Consider the following 21,701-nt stretch of genomic DNA (forward strand, 5'->3'; position numbering starts at 1 on the left):
TGTCTGTAAAACAATCACCCTGTTAGAAAACAAAAATTACAATAGCTACATTGTGCCTAACCCATCTTCTCAAAGTCCAAAAGTAATAATAAAACATGATTACATCTGTACCTGAAGCTGTTAAAACACAAGCAGTGAAGACTAATTTGGGTTTTTATATCCTTCTGATACGGACACTGTACCATCTTTAATCTGAGAGTCAATCGTAACGTACAGAAATGCTGCACGTGTGTCTAAAGTAAGCATTAAAAGAATGCATTCCTAGAAACTTTGAAATTGTGACTGGTTTCACCTTCTTTCATCCTATTTCTGTCACTAAATGCATTTTCCGGTTTCCAAATCCACCCACCACCACATACTCCAAACTTGGTTAAAAGTGAGAAAGTGACAAGCAAACGAGATGAAACATTTTTTTGGCTGAAAATAACATTCAGGATGTATGGTACATGTCCCTTCTGTACCCCTGTCCATGACTACCACAGTAGTATGTTTTATTCTTATTACAGAAGATATTTCTGATGTATAAATAAATTTACTAAATTATATGGTTAAAAAAGCAATATTACCTGTGATGGAAACTGTGGACTTATCCCAAAATCATTTCAAACAATGTTAGCTGAAAATCTGATAACAGCAAATACAGTGTCACAGATGAAAAATCTGATAACAACAAATACAGTGTCACAAATGAAAAATCTGATAACAGCAAATACAGTGTCACAGATGAAAAATCTGATAACAACAAATACAGTGTCACAGATGAAAAATCTGATAACAACAAATACAGTGTCACAAATTAAAAATCTGATAACAGCAAATACAGTGTCACAGAAGAAAAATCTGATAACAGCAAATACAGTGTCGCAGATGAAACATCTGATACCAATGAATACAGTGTCACAGATGAAAAATCTGATAACAACAAATAGAGTGTCACAGATGAAAAATCTGATAACAAATAGTGTCACAAATGAAAAATCTGATAACAGCAAATACAGTGTCACAGATGAAAAATCTGATAACAACAAATACAGTGTCACAGATGAAAAATCTGATAACAACAAATACAGTGTCACAAATGAAAAATCTGATAACAGCAAATACAGTGTCACAGAAGAAAAATCTGATAACAGCAAATACAGTGTCGCAGATGAAACATCTGATACCAATGAATACAGTGTCACAGATGAAAAATCTGATAACAACAAATACAGTGTCTTCATGCCTTAGAACAAATATAAATTATTAATACCAATTAAAAATTAAATATTTTCCTGAAAATCATAATTTTCATTTCTTGTTTTGTAAACAACTTTACTATTAGTCTGCAAGTTCACTGAAGCATTAGACCAAGTAACAAAAATGACTGGATTTACTCTGAAACTTTTTTATAATGGAGGATAATGGTACTCAGTAGGAGATAATGGTACTCAGTAGGAGACACTCTTTATAAAATCCTACCTTTTATTACTTAGCAATGCTAAGCAAGAAATATGTCTATTTCAATCTGCCAATATTTTTATTCTAAAATGATAAGATAAACTGTATTACAGAATTCCAGGTCACCTGTTAGAAACTTTGTTAGTAAGCACAAAGGGCTATCTTTGTTATTCTCACTATGGGTATTGAAACCCAGTTTCTAACAGTGTGAGTCCACAAACATTGCACTGTGCCACTGGAGGTGCAACTTGATTTGTTCATTGGTTGTAGTGTTGCACTGTCAATCACTGATTGACTGTCAAACAATAGTTCCAGTGAATTATGTAGCTCTGATAAACTGCCACACAGAAGATTAGCTGTAAAAATCACACTGGTATAGGTTAGAGAAAGACTATTTAATTGGATAATAGGATAGTTCCAGTGAATTATGTAGCTCTGATAAACTACCACACAGAAGATTAGCTGTAAAACTCACACTGGTATAGGTTAGAGAAAGACTATTTAATTGGATAATAGGATAGTTCCAGTGAATTATGTAGCTCTGATAAACTACCACACAGAAGATTAGCTGTAAAAATCACACTGGTATAGGTTAGAGAAAGACTATTTAATTGGATAATAGGATAGTTCCAGTGAATTATGTAGCTCTGATAAACTACCACAGAAGATTAGCTGTAAAAAATCACACTGGTATAGGTTAGAGAAAGACTATTTAATTGGATAATAGGATAGTTCCAGTGAATTATGTAGCTCTGATAAACTGCCACACAGAAGATTAGCTGTAAAAATCACACTGGTATAGGTTAGAGAAAGACTATTTAATTGGATAATAGGATAGTTCCAGTGAATTATGTAGCTCTGATAAACTACCACACAGAAGATTAGCTGTAAAAATCACACTGGTATAGGTTAGAGAAAGACTATTTAATTGGATAATAGGATAGTTCCAGTGAATTATGTAGCTCTGATAAACTACCACACAGAAGATTAGCTGTAAAACTCACACTGGTATAGGTTAGAGAAAGACTATTTAATTGGATAATAGGATAGTTCCAGTGAATTATGTAGCTCTGATAAACTGCCACACAGAAGATTAGCTGTAAAAATCACTGAGATCTCACAAACTGACTTGGAGCCATTTGTTAGCTGGCCAGATAATACTGAGATCTTACAAACTGTCTTGGAGCCATTTGTAAGCTGGCCAGATATTTGGCAAATTATTTTTCTTTATAATAAATGGAGGATAGTGCACTTAAGTTGTTAAAATGAGGATTCTCTTTATTATATATGGAAACTTAGTTAACAGTAAGGCTGGAGAGAGAACCAGTAATGCTGTTGTTAGAATTTCAGGATGTATTTATAAGCATACGGACTACAAGTGAAAAACAAGTAATCATGAAAATCACCTATTATGAATCACTTAGAATGCTGTGTACTGGTTTGTTCTCCTTAGAGTAAGAAATAATACAGACTTATTGGAAAGAGTTCAAAAAAGGACAATTTTGAGAATTGAAGGGTTATCTCACAAGACAGGTTATGATTTAATATGTTCTCCTAGGAGAAGATGGGTAAGAGATGATCTTATTCAAGTTTACAAGACTATCTCGACAACTAATAAAATAAAAAATCTCAGATTTATTTTTGTAATATTCTGATAACAATAATGACCACAGGACAGAAGTTTCAGATTTGGAAAAAAAAAAGACATGCAAGCTAAATTAATTAATCAAATGAGTTACCACAGGTAGTAGTAAAGGCTAGCACTTTAAGGGATTTTAAAACGAAAATTATCTATTTTAAACATTTACCTTCCATATGGGTGTGAAAGGACAGCCGTAAAGGGCCTATATGGTCCCTTAAATGAAACCAATTTACTTATGGTTTACTCAGGGTCAGATTTTAGGGCAAAGGTCAAGTGGATATAGTTGCTCTGCACTCTCCCAAGTGAAAGAAAAAATTACACAATGTAACACAAATAACACTATGTAACACAAGTAACACTATGAAACACAAATAACACTATGAAACAAATTACACAATGTAACACAAATAACACTATGTAACACAAATTACACAATGTAACACAAATAACACTATGTAACACAAATAACACTATGTAACACAAATAACACTATGTAACACAAATTTTGTTCCTGGATAGTATGTGTTATTTGCTTATGTTGTAAAAGTACAGAAAATGGCCATTATTCCCTTCAAACTTTGGTTTTGTGACCTGGATAATGAAATTTAGAAATTAACCTATTTTCTAGGTAAAAAGGGACAAATTTGTACATTTTCATTTACATAAGGTCTGAATAAAACAACATATGGATCAAGATTTACATGTATTTATATTAAAGTTGTACAAAAATGTTTAGAAGTGAGTAGTCTTTCGAAATTAGCGACTGTAATGTAAACACTTTCACGTATCAGCCCCCAAATATAATCTCCCATCATGTTTTCGTTATACGTTCCCAGGTCACAAAAGCAAAGTTTGAAGAGAAAAATAGGTCTTTCCATTTACTTTAGGCTTAAGTAATTGGTAAATAACACTTTCTGTCCAGGAACAAGAAACAGTAAACATTTTGTTACATTGCGTAATCAAAGCTGGATGATCCATTGAAAATACATGTATATTTACAACTGTGTCTCAATGACAACAGTGATTTTTAATTTCATTTAAACTTTTTAACAATTTTTTTATTAACAGATTCTCACAGATTGTTATTTTAGTCCTAAAAGTACTTGTTCTGCCATTTAAATAAAATGCTATTACAAATATTATATGTATTTGAATATTATCTACCCATCGCTGGTGTTTCTAAACTGCTCAAAATATAGCTAATGAACACTACTAAACTGTATGACTTATAAAGTTCATTTCTGAGGCTCTTAAAAATTTTACCCATGTCTCCCCACGTCCTAAATCCAAATTTATAAATTAAATACAAATTAGATTGAAAAAAAAATCATGTAAATTCTAGTTTATACATCAAGAATGAACATAAGCATATTGGGTATAATTTCTACAAGATTATAGATTAAAAGAGAGCTGGTTCAAATTTTTGAGATACCAAAAAAAGCCCTAAGTAACAAGTGACAAAACCCGAAGCAAAAGCAAAAAAATATACAGTGAAAGCTTTTGAAATACATCAACTTACACATTACAAACAACTTTTATAGAATGTTAATATATCTTATTCAAGTTACTCTATATTACTCGAAAACTAATATTAACTTTCAGTAAAGTTTTAATTATGAATACAAGAATAAAAAAACACCTTGGTGTGCTTGAAAGGTGCTCAATTTTTTCTTTCGAATTTGTAGTCTAGTAGTACCTCAACTTGCAAAGAAGAAAGTACCAGTAATAACACTTTATATTTTCAGGCTTTAGAAAATATACTGGCTTCGACTTCTTCAGTCTCTCATGTAAAATGTATTAATAAACATTTCTCAGTAATCGGTTGAGTCAATCCTCTTGTATAAAGACATACATTGTGTGTACAACATCACAGTTGTATAAACATTCTTATGAATAAGTGTACGCATATTACTTTCACATTAAGAACATTTTACCGCTCGAAGACCAATCCGCACGTCTCTTCATAGTGAACATCACACATTTTATTACTCTTTACAGTCAAACTGTCAGAGAAACCCCAGTTCTCCATGAGTTTAATCATGCTTTTGTCCCAATAGCACCATCTATCCATGTAAATAAAAACTACGACATCGTCACGTCGACTGCAATAGTGTCAGTTTTGAGATTTTGGGAAATCCTTCAATATATATTTTTTTTATTAAATAATCATGTATTCTACGACTAAATGCGTTAGAAGGAGTAAAGAAAGACTGGGTAATCAGACTGTACAATTTTTATTTAGATAAGCACGCTAATAAATGAATTTTACTTGTCACAACAGACAGTTGTATTGACTAATGATGGCCTGGCATGGCCGAGCGCGTAAGGCGTGTGACTCGTAATCCGAGGGTCGCGGGTTCGCGCCCGCGTCGCGCTAAACATGCTCGCCCTCCCAGCCGTGGGGGTGTATAATGTGACGGTCAATCCCACTATTCGTTGGTAAAAGAGTAGCCCAAGAGTTGGCGGTGGGTGGTGATGACTAGCTGCCTTCCCTCTAGTCTTACACTGCTAAATTAGGGACGGCTAGCACAGATAGCCCTCGAGTAACTTTGTGCGAAATTCCAAAACAAACAAACAATTGACTAATGAGTTAAATCTGAAATTGTTCTAACTTCAGAATCACAAACAAGAGTAAGTGATAAATACATTCTCTTCCAGACTAGATCTATGGAAATCGTGTTCCAGCCCGAAATAAATCTCACGTTACTCAATTAACTCGTTAACATTAGTTTTATCCAGAGAGACAATAACGAAAACTATAACCTCAAAAGATTGACTGATTGTCAATAGAAAACGTAATTCTTTAACTATGCATACTACGATGATTTTTACAGCAGCTATTTTTCCAGTGAAATAGAAAAAGTGCTACTCCAGGAGAATGACTCAGAACAATAGGTAGAAAAGGAAAAAGAAATTAGTTTCCCGCTTGGTTTGTTTTTGTTTGTTTGGGAATTTCGCACAAAGCTACACCAGAGCTATCTGCGCTAGCCGTCCCTAATTTAGCAGTGTAAGACTAAAAAGAAGGCAGTTAGTTATCATCACCCACCGCCAACTCTTGGGCTACTCTTTTACCAACGAATAGTGGCATTGACCGTCACAATATACACCCCCACGGGGAGGGCGAGCATGTTTAGCGCGACGCGGGCGCGAACCTGCGACCCACGGATTACGAGTCGCACGCCTTACGCGCTTGGCCATGCCAGGTCTTCCCGCTTGGCCAACGTGTTTTGTCAAAACTGCACACACATGCAGATATAACAAATTCTCAAAAAAAAAAAATAATAACACAAGAAGTTATAAAATACGTCATGTGTTTTATGTCATAATAGTAGGTTTTGTATGTAGGTGTGTAAATAAAGCTAAATCTAACTAAATCATGTGTAAATATAATACAAAATTATCGTTAATTTGTCATTAGGAAAATCTACAGAACAGTGTAAAACCTATCGTTCGAGAAATGACACACTGGGTTTGGTATGGCCAGGTGGTTAAGGCACTCGACTCTCAATTTGAGGGGCGCGGGTTCGAATCCCTGTCGCACCAAATATGCTTGCCCTTTCAGCCGTGTGGGCGTTATAATGTGACGGTCAATCCCACTATTCGTTGGTAAAAGAGTAGCCCAAGAGTTGGCGGTGGGTGGTGATGACTAACTGCCTTGCCTCTAGTTTTACACTGCTAAATTAGGGACGGCTAGCGCAGATAGTTCTTGTGTAGCTTTGCGCGAAATTTAAAAACAAAACAAACCATATATGATACGCAAATATTTAAATTTAAAATTTATTATCCAGTGAAGAATGTCTAATGTATCCATATTAATTATTACTACCCACGTGACTGACCATTCTCATTCAAACACAGGATAGACTATTTTCTCGAGATAGCGATATATTCTAGTATTGGTGGACATGGGTTGTGAACATTCGTGTGCAACATACAACTATACCTCCATGAATATAATTGATGTGACCTCAATAGAATGACTAAAAACAAATGTAGCTAGATTGAAATCGGATTAATGATTTTTTTTACCTCGTGTTTTGCAAAATCTGTAGAGACTTAGAATAAACGAAAAATTTTGAAAACAGTTGTCCTTAGTATGAGAAGGTAAAGAACACGCATATTATTGCATACAAAAATTAACCTAATCTAACCCATACTCATCGCTAAATTAGCCTAATCTAGCCCATGCTCATTGCTAAATTGTATTGAAAAATTCTACGTTAAAATAAGAAGGCATAAAATGTATATGATATGCGTACATACTACACCAAACTTAACAAATCTCCAACCTCCAGACACCTACTCACTCTTTATTGGTCTATCAGAAAAAGACAAAGAGACCCGCAAATTTATTATTTAACCTTCTTTAACTCCTTAAAGAAAAGCTTGTTACCGGTTTTTTTTATCCGAGTGTTAGTTAAAGAAAAAAATAAAGATGTAGGTTTTTTAATATTGGATTTATTTTTACATTTGCGCAAATTTCTAAATGGGAATTTGGGATTTATATAAATTATTCTTTCAGATTTTGACGCGGATATTTGTTAAATAAATAAAATATCTTAACATATGCAACATAAATTTTCTGTTTCTTCTCGTTTCCATGATACCTGTCGGTTTGCTTTAATCAGATTAATCAAATTAACTTGATAGGTGGCGGAATTTCACATGCGCATTACAGAGTTTCGTCGAAAACGTAACAGCTGTACTTCGTTAAAATTAGTTTTATCTTTTTTTCGCATTATATTCATTACCAATACCTGTAAAATAAAAATACGTTTATTTTTCTGTAAATATATGTTTTTTAAACGACTGTCATTCGTTTGTATAAATATTTCGATATCGTTGTTGTACACGACTGTGATAAATAATTTATATTTAAAATACTATAAGTATTACTATCTAGAAATCGTTAGTTGTACTGCGGCCTAGGAGTTATTTGTTTTATCGAGAGACTGTGCTTAACTATTTTGAGTAATTATTTGTAAGTGCACACTGTTATTCGATAATGCACGTCTAATGGCTAATCGTGCTTTATTCGTAATAGTGTGCAAAGTACGATTGCCAAACGTAGATAATCGACTGTTTTAACTAGTGTTATTAACCCTTGTTACGTATGTTAGCGAAAACGTCACGTAGATGGTACAGATGATTTCTTCATGGTTATCAACGTATGGTAGAATCACGCGTCTCAGAGTTTTTGCGTTTTAAGTAATAACGTCATAATTGGTGAATATTTTTAGTAAAAGCTATCAATAACAGGTACAAAATACGATTCCTTTTTTTTCTGTCATTTTAATCCAGCAAAGTTAGAGGGGCAAAGTGATGTAAGTTGTGATAAAAAATATGAATAACCAAGAACAAAATACCGTAAAGAAGGATACGTTAGACGATGCTCCATGGTGGCTCAAATATTTTACACGATTTTTGGGCTCGGTTAGTTCACTTGGTAAGATGGATGTATATATATTTTCATAATATTTGTCAAGTTATTTAAAAAAAATTAATAGTGTACACAGTGTATAAATAATTTTGTGTTTTGCTATATGTTGTACATTTTTTTTCCCATATATACATAATTTATACGTCGTTCAAATTATACGTAGAATTATATTAGCCACTCCGTAGACTGAGAATGTAATGTACACAGTCTGTAAGAAAATAATAACGTATGGTTTAGAGTTTAGTACGTCGGACATTTTGTTTTTAATTATAAATATATACGTATGCCCAATATTCAGCAATATTAAATGATATATTGTACACCTTGTTAAAAATCATATACAGTGCATTTTACTGAAATTATATCACATATACTGCACAACATCTTGATGTCATACCGACCTTTTTGATGAAACTGAAAATAAATTGTGTTAATTTTCAAACTATTACAGAAGTTTATTATACAGTACAATATACGATAATAGCCATTAAAAACCTCCATGTAGCATACACGTTAAAATATGCTACTGGATGGAATACAAATTGGATAACTGTAGTGTATCGTATATGAGTTATAAGTGAGTAGTTTCTCACATCTTCAGATGAAATAAACCTGCTAGTTTCTTAATATTGTATTCAAACATTTTTTAAAAAATCTACTTTCAAAAACTTTGATATTCTACACTATGAAATTCAAATACTTGGTTTCAGCTTGTCATAAAGAATGCTACTTGGTGGTTAGGGCTCTTGACTCGCTATAAGACGGCATGGGGGTTACAATATAACAATCGATCCCACTTTTTGTTTTCAAGAGTTGATTTTGGGTGGTGTTGACTAGCTAACTTCCCTCTAGCCTATCACTTCTAAATTACGAAAGGCTAACACAGATAGTCCTAGAGTAGCTCTTTGTGAAATTCAAAATCAAATCCCATCATAAAGACAATAATTGTTCATAGGTTTGTAGAGATAGATATTTTTCCTTTGCTTACTTATTTTACTTTTAGTAGCTATGAAACGTATTACCTTCCTGCTGTACAGCTGAGAAAATAATGTTTAATTTGTTCAAGGTTTTTGTACAGCCATGTATACTGCTGTTGTCTTGTAATTTTTTTAAAATTAAATAAATGTTTAATTTAAATAACTACTAACCATTGTTCAGTGCATTTGAGGCTTGTTACTGAGATGCTTATATTTTTAGGGAATACAGGCTGTCAAATGACTGTTTATAGAAATGAACTACTGTTAAGAATATGTAAATATTCATTGCTAAGCTGCCTACGTTTTTTGCCCTCCCAGTAGCATGGTGTTATGTCTGCAGACGTACAGTGCTAGAACCCAGGTTTAGATACCCATGTTGGACAGAACACAGGTAGCTCAGCGTGTAGCTTTGTGCTTATTAACTTCAAACAGAATTGTCTCTTGCTACGTTTTTAAGTTGCGTCTTCAGACGAACATCTGTGGGAATGTAGATTAACAATTTATTAATTGGATTTGTGAGTTTTTCAGTTTCTGAGTTTAATTCAGATAATACAAGATCTCATCACTGAAAGTTTTAGCCTCTAATAACACATTTCAAATAATATTAATTGGTCACACACCACGTAAGTGGCTGTAACATTCACAGAACAGGTGTTAGACCTATCCCTTTGTATGACTGTTACAAAGTTGGAACAGTTTTAACCAGTTGGTTTGTTCTTAATAAATATGAGCAAAACAAAAAAAATCTATGGTTATTTAAGACTGTTTCTAAAACCGTGGTACCTGCTTGATAAGTGTATATTTTGATGCAGTATTTATCTGAAAAGAGTTAAAAGTGTTGTGTAATTTTTTATTGTTTAGTTAGTATGAACTGAGAATTATTGTGTAAATTGTGATTACTGAGTTTGTTATCATACAAACTTTACAGTATTGTTATATTTTAAATGTTTGCTAGATGGAACTATTAATAAAGAATCTAGTAATTGTGATGAATATCAAGTGATAAGCTTATACGTATAGAAATATATAAGAATAGAGAGTAATTATTTCAGTGAATTATTTGTTGAAAAGTTGAGTAGGAGGTTCCAGTTCTGTAAGTTAATTCTTAAGTTATTCAACATTTCTTATCAATCAAAGAAATTTCTTTTAAAATCAATTAGTATATAGGCCTAAAGTAGTTTGAAGTTTATATCGTAAAAAGTTTGTAACCTTAGGCCTACAGTTTGCATCAAAGTGAACATAGTCTCTGATGTAATTTTATTGAATAAATAAATTAATTTGTTACCATTGCATGGTCTTAACTGTGAACTATTTTCACCAAATAATTCAAAAGAACTTGCCCAATGATAGAACATGTTAGAACTATTGGCAAAAAGAAACAACCTGTGGCTAAAAAAATCTAGTTTTGTTTTCGCTACAGTGGCGAAAGATGATAATTTTTCGGTCTTGGATGGTTTTCCTTTATTTATTCTGCTTAAGTTTCTTCAGTCTTAACAGCTTTCATGGTTTTTATCGCCATCCATGCTGTTAATGATGACAAATGATCAGAGGCGCTCCCCAGCGAGTTGAAGAGACAAGAAATGTCTTTTAAAAACTACCACTGACTGTAATATATATTTTCTTTATATATGTATTTTTATGATTTCAGGGATATGACAACTAACAAATTAAATTTTTAAAAATTATTACTCAGCTGTGCTAATGATTTCTTTTATTTTCATTTCTTATGCTACATGTTTGATTCTGCCAGTGGTAAACAAACAGTAATCAGAGAAAACCTGACTTTCATCAAACCAACATATGGTCTGTACAAAAGTGGAAATCCCAAGTTTCATTTGACATGTGTTTGAATTTAAATCATGATAACTCCTAGATCAGATAAAAAGATGTCTAAACAGTTAGATATATAAATTTTTTTTCAAAAGAAGATCGAAGCAAGAACATTAACTGATGGTGGGAAATCCACTTCCAAAAGAAAAGACAGCTCTGAAGAAACTGAAACTTGCAGCAGTGATCAGACTGTCGGTGTGAAAAAAATGTATACCCGAGATTTTCACAGAGTTGTTAAGGAAACTTGGTTTTCACAGTTTCCTTGGCTGGAACATGTTTCCCAACAAAATACATTTCATTGCAAATTATGCAGGGACAACAAGAAGACAAATATTTATGTTACCACTGGGAAAACTGCTACTAAGCCTAAAAAAGATGACTTAGTGAAACATGCACGGTCAGAAGATCATTGCAGTGCAGTAGCATCACAAGTTTTGAAGAAGGACAATGCAACTGCTGCTGTGAATATGTATGTGGGGTGTAAGGGTGGCATTCAGGCATAGGTGGCGAAATTACTTGTACAAACAAAGGAAGCCATCCCAACTGTGAAGTTTCATTCCCTCCTTTCACTACAAGTATTCAGTGTAAGAATATTCATTCTAGTATTAATAAGATACTTTCTGTTTTCTACAGTATTTTCTTAAAACAAAAGGCAATTTGATTTTCTAAAAGTGAAGCATTTTGAAAATATCTATCAAAAATTAAGTAGCTAGCCAACTCTTCCGAATATCTTTTATTTACTTAAATTACTTTAATTGGTGGTTTTATTTCAAAACACAAGTTTTTATATATTTTTTAACAGAGAGTGACCTCTCTAAAGAAACTACAGACTCAGTCACAAAGTGGAACAGAGAGCTTCACATACACCCACAGCCAGTTTCTGGATGATATGTACAGTGCCCTAAATCATGTAGTTCACGATGAAATACAGGCAGACTTTCGGGCTTTGCCTTTCCCATTTTTTGCTCTTGAAGCAGATGAAGCAACTGATGCAGGAAACACCTCTATACTGATAATTTATATCAGGTATCATTCATCATTAGGTGAGGTTACAAGTCGGTTCCTTGCTGTGAGTGAGCTGACCAACACTGGGGCTGATTCTATCTACAATACAATGTGCTCAGTCATGGCACATCGAGGATTGTTTGATGTTGACTTGACTGGACTTGCAACTGATTGTGCAAATGTCATGGTGGGAATAAAACAGGTGTTGCTACAAAATTTAAGGAGAAATGCCTCTGGATAATAACAAGCCATTGTTTGCACAGCAAACCAGGTGCATACCTTGTGAAGTACATTTCAGTTTTGAACCAGTTTGCAAAAAGCCTGAAATATTCTACCAAGTTGTGTCGGGTTCTGGAAGAGACCAAAGCATTGCATGGAGAGAAAAGCAACAAAACCAAGCAAGTGTTCTTCACATGATGGCTCTCTTTTAATGATTCCGTCCAAGCACTAGTCAACTGTATTGCATCTGTGATAAGCTGCCTGCAGGTTTTAGCAATGGAATGTGGTACTCCAGGCCGAGCCTTGCTACATGGTCTAGTCCAGCAAATGTCATGTTACAGCTTTGTCATGATGACACATGACACTGTCAGCATTCTTGGACTTTTGTGAAGATTTCAGTTGCTGGTCCTTATACACAGACTGCACTGAAGGAACTCCCACAAGCTCCTGATGCCAGTGGTTATACTTCTTACAGAGGCCATGACATCAAAGATATTGATAAACAATGTGAAAAGTACAGATCAGCTGCTGAGACATTTGTTGAAGAGGTGGTCACAAGACTACAAGTGGCATTCCCAGACACTAACATCATGCCAATTTTTTCAATATTTAGCCCATGTCACAGCAAAGCAGTATCTGATGAGGATGATCTGAAGAAACTCATCCAGCACTTTTCTCCTTTCATCAATGAGGATGAGGCACTGACTGGATGGCTCTTACTAAGGAACATAATGGAACAGGATGCTCACAAAAACAGAAACATCAAGAGCTTCTACAAGGAATACATCCACCAGACTTTTCCAAATCTGTCTCAGCTTGCAGGAATTGGATTAATAATTCCAGTTACGTCTGTTGGCTGTGAGTGGGGGAATTAGCAGGTACAACAGCATCAAAACAGATGCCAGGAGCAGTCTGTCTGTGGCCAAGACAGAAATGTTACTGAACTTATCCATGGAGTCCAAACCTTTAGATCATTTTAACTTTGACTCTGCATTCAGATACTGGGTCACTCATAAAGACAGGTGTGGGTACCATTCCCTGTTGAAGAAATGTGCTTCAGAACCTCAGGTGTCCACTTCTACCACATCTTCTGTTGAGAATGATTTGGCTGAAGAGCTGCCATTGGATTTATATACTTACTAGTCATGCTACCATATTCTAGTCTTAAGTCATTGTTTTGTTTCTGTGTTATTTTGAGAAATGTATCTTTATTTTCCTCTTTATCATGTTTATTTTCTTTCTTTTGGTGGGGAAGATTGCTGGAGAATAAAAAAATAAAACTTAATGTCTTGTAGATTTTCACATAATTACAACAATTTGTTACTGGATGGAATTGATGCATATTAAAAGTCACACACTACACAGTTTTTGGCGACCTAAAATTGTGGCTAAACAACTGTCACTGTGGCTAAAAGAAAATTACTTTGTTTAGCCACAGTGGTTAAGAGAGTTATTTTTGTAGTGGAAGCCCAGAATATGTTTCAAATTGTTTGCTACAGTATTCCACAGCATACAGTTAATAACATAAAATGGATGTTAATAAAGTGAAAAAAACAGACTTGATAAATTGAAAGATCAAACCAAATTTAGAGATAACATATTTTTAGTAACCAGAAAAACATTAATATTTTTAAACAAGTTTGAAGAACCTTCCATTGTATTACTAAATCCAAAATACTGTCCTTATGCAAAGGAATTTGTAGATTAGGTTTCATATTCCTTTCTCCACTCTTGTCAGTGATAGTTACAACAACTAATATTATTTGATTTAAACATAGTCATTTACTTAGCAGTATTAAACCTAAACATCTTTAGGTTCTGTTGGAATAGCTAAGCTAAGACTAAATTAGACCTCTGTGTGAGGTTCTCTTCACTGAATTCACATATTGTGAAAAAAGAAACTTAAGTGAATAATATTCAGTCTGTGGGATACTAGTGAATAATTCATTGCTATAGTGTGTCACATTCTTGGTGAAATGTAAAGACACACATTTAAACCAGACAGATTTGATTACCTTGTTGTATTAGGCCTAATGTATTTATTTATTTATTTTTTGTCTTCCAAACTGTATTGCAGAGCTGTGAATTCTGTGCAACTAGTCTGTTGCAGCAGAAATAGGGAATCAAAGAACATAATAGGTTTCTGCATAATCTTTTCAGAATTTTTACCAACAAACACAATGAAAATGGTGCCAGGTTGATTTCAAGATAATAGCTATGGTCACTGCTAGTAGTTTTAATATTAACCAAATCACAAAGTATATAAATCAGAAAATGAGATGTCCTAGTAATGTGTAAGGTTCTAAATATTTTAAGTACACAATCAGAAAATGAGATGTCCTAGTAATGTGTAAGGTTCTAAATATTTTAAGTACACAAATCAGAAAATGAGATGTCCTAGTAATGTGTAAGGTTCTAAATATTTTAAGTACACAATCAGAAAATGAGATGTCCTAGTAATGTGTAAGGTTCTAAATATTTTAAGTACATAAATCAGAAAATGAGATGTCCTAGTAATGTGTAAGGTTCTAAATATTTTAAGTACACAATCAGAAAATGAGATGTCCTAGTAATGTGTAAGGTTCTAAATATTTTAAGTACACAATCAGAAAATGAGATGTCCTAGTAATGTGTAAGGTTCTAAATATTTTAAGTACATAAATCAGAAAATGAGATGTCCTAGTAATGTGTAAGGTTCTAAATATTTTAAGTACATAAATCAGAAAATGATATGTCCTAGTAATGTGTAAGGTTCTAAATATTTTAAGTACACAAATCAGAAAATGAGATGTCCTAGTAATGTGTAAGGTTTTAAATTTGCAAATATTTTTAAAATGTTTACTTATTTCTATTTTACTATTTATTTTCTTGTCTTACAGTGGCCATAGGAACTGGTGCTTGGGCATGTGTTACCATTACCCCTCGATGTCTCATGGCAGGAATATTACAAATGTAAGTCTGTGGCAATCTCTGGTTTGCATTTAAAAAATTACCACACTTGTTGTAAAGTCTGGTGTGTATTTTTTTTCTTTGTGGTACTGTTATGCATTTTGGACAAATGATTTTTAGTTTTAAATTCTCTATTATTTAAAAAAGTTTTTAAATTTCATAAGTATTAAAAGTATTGTTCTTTTGTTTATTTACATTATCTTTTGTATCTAAAACTTCAGAGTTGTTCATCTGTTTACATCTGAGAAAGTTTCTATGTGGATATCTTATGTCAAAGAAATTTTCTTTATGATAAGCACTCAGTTGTGATTCCAAAGTTTCAGGTTTGAACAGTTAAAACTGACATTTAAATATATACAATTTCAAGGATATAAGTATGAGGTAAGAACAGTTGAATTACAAATATTTTCAGCAGACCATAATAAGAGAGTTTTCTTACCTACCCTTAATCATAGGTTGCTGGGTGTTACGGTGGCACTGATTGAAGCACCGTGCTTTTGTGCTTTTCTGGACTTTGCTCAAATTCCACACAATTACTTTGAGAAGAAACCATATTGGCATAAGGCATTGCTGTATGTTATGTAAGTCTTTTGAATTGTGATTTGAATGTGTCATTTAAGACAGAGAATCAACTTTCACATTGTACATTTATTTTTCAGAAGAAAGTATGCACACATACAAATTGTGTACTATTTGTTGTCAGATATTGTTTCTGGTGGTTAATTTGAATTTCTTATATATTAAAAGTGTATCCTGTCTAATTGCAATAGAACTGTCCTTGTTTTCCTCTTGTGGTGAAAAATTTTTTGTTTGTTCTTCCTTTAAGTTACTGACTCATTTTATTTTCTCCTGTTAGTTTGTCGTCGCTCATTGTAATAATTTGTACCAATCTCTCTACCTTCTTTGGATCGGGGCTGATTTTTGTTACTGGTAGCTTGTACGGAATTATGTCATTGGGGAAAAAGTAAGTTCTTTTTTTTACCTCAGGTTTCTGTTTTGTTATTAAACTCTATTTTTGATACCTTATAGTTTTTAACATTTACTAATAGTAAGGTTATATTCAGAAACTACTTCCAGTTGTAACATTTGTTTAAATCAGATGTTCTATGTGAAAACTTTAATTGTAATGAGTTCTTAGAAAACACAGTAACAGTTATTTACTAGAATTAGTTTCTTGGTTTATCAAAACTATAGGTTTAATAATGTAACGTAACTACTGGTTTTTAAGAGAGAGACCCAAAACTCGAACGCTTTTGAATAATTCACTGTTCTTTTCCAGGAGAATAAAGGGTTACAGTAAACGAATATGGTGAAATATATGGGCATGGATGTCACGTAAACCAGGTGTTCAGAATGAGTTGGCTTTGAGAACTAGCCAATCATAAACTATAGTTATTGGCGTTAGATTTCGTTTGTGCCAAAAATCTTTGATAACAGTTATAAGAAATGTTAACCAGTCTTTATATAGATAAAATTAAAAATAAGATTTGAATAACAAGATGGTGGGAAACAGAGAAAACAATGATGTGGTGCAACATACAGTATCAAAGTAATACTATTAATGTGAAAGGTGTTTAACTGTGAATTTAGTTTTGAAAATCGTTTTAGAGACATGAAAGTCAACAATCTTGTGTTTGAGGTTGATGCCATTTGGCATAATGGTATTTAACGGTGCTATCCAGTAAGATTCTTTAACTTCCCTGTTTCTGTTAGATGTAAAGTTTGTCATCAGTTTGATGTTGTCGGTGGTGTCCACGAACGTTAAAGTGTTTTTGTGACTGGAAATTCTTTGTCTTGATTGCTGATTTGTGGTTATTAAAATTTTTCTCTGTAGTTATTTGGGTTTGATATACATATTGTAATTTTGGCACTGTGTTAAGTTAATAACATTTTTAGTAGAGCAGGTTATGGGTTTAGTTATTTTAAATTGCTTTTGGCTGTCTTTATCAGAAAATTTGTTTTCTGCATGAACTGACAGTTTTGGCATCTCTTGTTATTGTGAGGGTGACTTCCACCTGGTGCCAGCTTGAAACTGACTTTAGCATGAATTAAGTGTGAATACAAAGTTTGATTTTTCTTGAAAGAAACAATGTAAACTTTTCTAAAAATGGATTTCAGTGAATAATTACGTTGGAGGACATATATAACTGTTGTTTTTTTTATTATTATCCAGGGTAGGTTTTTTAGTTTTGGATAATAAAGTTGTGTTCGGTAATTGTTTCAAGACAGATTCATGTGATGTTTTGTTAGTTGCTCAAGTTGTTGGGTGACAGTATTTTGTTAATAACCACTTTCATTCAGTCCATTTCAAAGAACTAATGTGACTGTCATAGTTCTTACTGTCACAGCAAAGAACTAATGTGACTGTCATAGTTCTTACTGTCACAGCAAAGAACTAATGTGATGGTCATAGTTCTTACTGTCACAGCAAAGAACTAATGTGACTGTCATAGTTCTTACTGTCACAGCAAATAACTAATGTGATGTCATAGTTCTTACTGTCACAGCAAAGAACTAATGTGACTGTCATAGTTCTTACTGTCACAGCAAAGAACTAATGTGACTGTCATAGTTCTTACTGTCACAGCAAAGAACTAATGTGACTGTCATAGTTCTTACTGTCACAGCAAAGAACTAATGTGACTGTCATAGTTCTTACTGTCACAGTATATCTTCAAGTGTTTGATTGATTGTGATTTTGTGTTTGGAGGGTGACAGTTGTGATTCTGTAAGTATTGCTGTTTATCTGCTGGTTTTTGGTACAAATTAGTGTGTAGTATACAATCTTTTAGTGTTAGGTTTACATCTAAGAAACTTGTTTGGGAAGTGGAATATTATAGAATAAGTTTAATATAACTGTGGTAGGTGTTAGTACATCTGTAAAAGGACAGTGGTGAATCTTCGTCTCCTACCCAAATGAAAAAAAACAACAACTTGTCATTGATGTAGTGTTTCCAAAATGCTTGTTTATCTGTGTAACTTTCCAACAGCCTCGCCTCTAAGTCTGCCTTAAAAACTTTAGCATATCTTGGTGTCCACAGTTTTACTTTTTGTTTGAATATAGAACTAATTACTAAATTCGAAACCATTAAGTGTAACTACTAGTTCAGCTAAGTCTGTAATAATTTAAGTGTTTGTCTAGTTTTAGCAGAGAAGATTCTAAGGCTTTTAAACCCTCTTTGTGGGAAATGTTTGAGTAGAGGGAAGAAACATCCATAGCACAGAGAATAGTGTTTCTTCTTGTTGTTCATGTTGGAGATCATGTTCAGAAAACATGTTGCATCTTTAATGTACAACATCAAATGTGGGGGATATTTTTGTTGTGATGGTCAACATAAGCATGCAAGTTTACAGTAGGCATACAGCATTTAAAAATAAAGGATAACCAGGATTGTTGTATTTGTGGTAATGTGAAAGTTATCTGGTACTAGCTGTTTAGGTAAAAGAAACTAATGTTTTATGACTGATGTTTTCTGTAAACTACATAACATATCTTCCATGATTTTAACAGTTGTGGTGCAGGGTCCAGATCTACCTTTTTAACAGTAGTTTGTTCATTAAGTTATTGGTAAGGTTTGTCAATGTAGTCTGACTTATGACAGTGGCACCGCTTTATCAGTATGCTTAATAATAATTTTATTTTCCTGTTTAAACAAAATTAGAGAAATATGTTCACTGTATGAGAGATTGTTTTATACTTTTGAGTTGGAGTTAATGGCTTGAATTGGTTCATTTCCAACTGTAGTAACAGAACCCTCAAGATGTGATTCCCTTTTAATTGAGGGTGACCAGAAGGATTTTTTCTTTAAACTTGGTTGCTTTGTGTCATAAAACACCAAACCAACCAACTCTGAGTCCAAATTATTTCTTTCAATGGTTTGATTGTGAGAAAAACTCTTGAACCCAACCCATAATGGAAGGGTTAATACAGGATGTTTCTTGTCAACACTTCAAAGCAACGTTCATAATATGGGAATATAAAGAAATTACAAGTAAGTTTTTGCTACAGTTATGGGCCAATGTAGCATCTTAAGTTTCTTCCTGTCTTCCTAATAATCAATGCTTAAAAACAAACTAAGAGACCTGACCATTGGAGTTCTTTCTGCAACTAGGCCTAAAAACAAAAGGATCATCAGGTTGCTTGAATTTCAGTTGTTACATAACGTGTAATTTAAAAAGGTAAATTCGTCTCAGCAAATAATGCTGGAACGTTTACTTATCCAAGTATTATTTGTAATGATTTACACAAGACTGTTGTATTAGACTGGTAAATGTGAGGCAGAAACAGGTTTTCTAGTAAAAAACTGTTGAATATAAATTGTCTACTGTAAAGATGTTTCAACATACAGTAAACAGTTTGCACATTGTTTTGAGATGTGAATAACAATGCATCATCATCTCTCTGCAGGGCTAGCAAAGAGGAGATGATGGCAAAGTCATCAAGCACGTTTAACCTTATTCAAACTAATGAAGAGCAAAGAGATGTGGAGGCTGGACCCGAAACTCAAGAAAGATCTTAAGTTATTATTTGTGTAAATAGTTCACTTTAGTAGCAGCGAATATCTTATTGAAATAATTTATTAATAGTAAGAGGCTATGAGTTTTGTACACAGCGAGTTGTGAGTATATATTAAGCAGTACAATTTAACTCTTACATTGTTAAATTTGTAAGAAATTTTGATCTGTTGATTGATAGCTTTATCAGTTTGAAGTTGGCCGATGGTTCACCATAGTGTGGTTTCTTTTACCATAATATCACTTCTTATTACTATTATTGTAAGGTTTGAGTGTTATAAAGATATAGGCTTTGAGGTATCTACAGTTTGTAGAGAATGCTTTCTTTTCTCTTCTGATGTCCTGACTGTAGGTTTACCTAATATTGTTGAACTGTTTAGTTTTCCTGCACTTTATATGTTAAAAATGTTTTGAACCTCTTGTAAAAACACTGCTCTAATAACAACACAAATAGTTCAACTGTTGTGTTTACTTTTAGTCATTGCTTTGGTGTTAACACATAAAGGAATGAAAACAAACTATTAGTACATTAAAACATGTTTACCAGCATGATTTAATTATAATATAAGTATAGGATAAACCAATATTTGAAATAAAGGTGTCTTTTGTCATCAAGATAGTTTTGGATAAATTTGATCACATACTAAAGTTGGTTATACTTCATATTCAAAAAACTAAGTATCTATTTTCATATGCTTTATTTTTTTGATACTTCCTTTGTATACTGGTGGTCTGATATTCAAATTATTTTCTTTTTTGTGCATTGCATACATTCCAGTAACCCTGTTGTTTGACATTTTCAGTGCTGTTATTGTGTTTTCAGGTCACTTATTGTGATTACAGTTAAATGTTCTCTTCAGTGACAGTGTGCAAACATTTATAGGGTTATTACTCAAAAAGTGTTACCAGATATCCAGATCTTCCCGAAAACAGTTTCTACTGAATATACAAATATGTTTGGTAAACTATTCTAAACAGGGCTTAATTTTTAACTGAAAACAAGTTTTATCGGTGATACGTAACGTTTGCGTAGCAGTTTCTTGTTCATTCAGCAGTAACTTCTTTTGTAATGGAAACTTTGCAAGCATAATTTTTTTAATATATACACAAAAGCTTTGAGATTTCTGACAGCCAAAATTAAGCCTTGTTTCGAAAGACAGAACCGGTATGTAAGTCAAGGTGGAAGTTTTGATGGGACATTAGTATAAATAGTTTCATGCAAGAGTAAAGTTTTTCATAGGAAGTTGTTTCTCCACTAAGCAGAAGAACATGAAACCTGGCTTCGTTTCTAAAGTTAGCTGACGACATTAAGCACATGGTCCTCTCACTAACGTTTAATCATCTGTGTGATAATTCATGTAGAAGAATCCATATAATATTGAAAAGATGTTTTAAGAGTAGCAGTCAAGATACTTGTCCATTTTGTTTTTTAATACTTTCAAAGTAATAAAATAATTACATTTATATAGTGAACTTTTGATTTGTTTACAAAATCTTATATAAAACATTTTAAGTATTTAACTTCTGGTATTAGTGTATCTTTCAGTTGATGTATCTGAAATTAAAAACTGCATATAATGCAGAGATTTGAGTGTTTTATTGTATTTAAGTTTTGAAATTTACATGGATGTATGAAACATAGGACTTACGAAAGTTTATAAATTCACATAATAGAGTAAATAGC

The 21,701-nt window shown here is 33.0% G+C and overlaps 2 protein-coding genes across 2 annotated transcripts in view; one reads left to right on the plus strand and one right to left on the minus strand.

Annotated features, from left to right (window-relative positions):
• LOC143227958 (transforming growth factor beta receptor type 3-like) overlaps nucleotides 1-5,060 on the minus strand; it is a 49,650-nt gene extending 44,590 nt beyond the window's left edge. Inside the window, exon 1 of the mRNA XM_076459308.1 lies at nucleotides 4,722-5,060. The gene's annotated coding sequence lies outside the window, so the exon portion shown is untranslated. The remainder of the gene's footprint in view (nucleotides 1-4,721) is intronic.
• A 2,939-nt stretch (nucleotides 5,061-7,999) lies between these two features.
• LOC143228750 (calcium channel flower-like) lies at nucleotides 8,000-21,481 on the plus strand. The gene is made up of 5 exons (XM_076460059.1): nucleotides 8,000-8,528; nucleotides 15,433-15,505; nucleotides 15,958-16,083; nucleotides 16,359-16,466; nucleotides 19,911-21,481. The coding sequence occupies exons 1-5, from the start codon at nucleotides 8,426-8,428 to the stop codon at nucleotides 20,020-20,022; spliced, it is 522 nt and encodes a 173-aa protein (XP_076316174.1). The 5' UTR covers nucleotides 8,000-8,425; the 3' UTR covers nucleotides 20,023-21,481.
• The last annotated feature ends 220 nt before the right edge of the window (nucleotides 21,482-21,701 follow it).

This window comes from Tachypleus tridentatus, chromosome 10, assembly GCF_004210375.1.
Source record: "Tachypleus tridentatus isolate NWPU-2018 chromosome 10, ASM421037v1, whole genome shotgun sequence".
NCBI classification, from domain to species: domain Eukaryota; kingdom Metazoa; phylum Arthropoda; class Merostomata; order Xiphosura; family Limulidae; genus Tachypleus; species Tachypleus tridentatus.

Coding starts and splice junctions, on each gene's coding strand:
- LOC143228750 (XM_076460059.1), top strand. CDS start 8,426: ATGAATAACCAAGAACAAAATACCGTAAAGAAGGATACGTTAGACGAT. Junction 15,506..15,957: donor ATGGCAGGAATATTACAAAT/GTAAGTCTGTGG, acceptor CCTTAATCATAG/GTTGCTGGGTGTTACGGTGG. Junction 16,084..16,358: donor AAGGCATTGCTGTATGTTAT/GTAAGTCTTTTG, acceptor TTCTCCTGTTAG/TTTGTCGTCGCTCATTGTAA.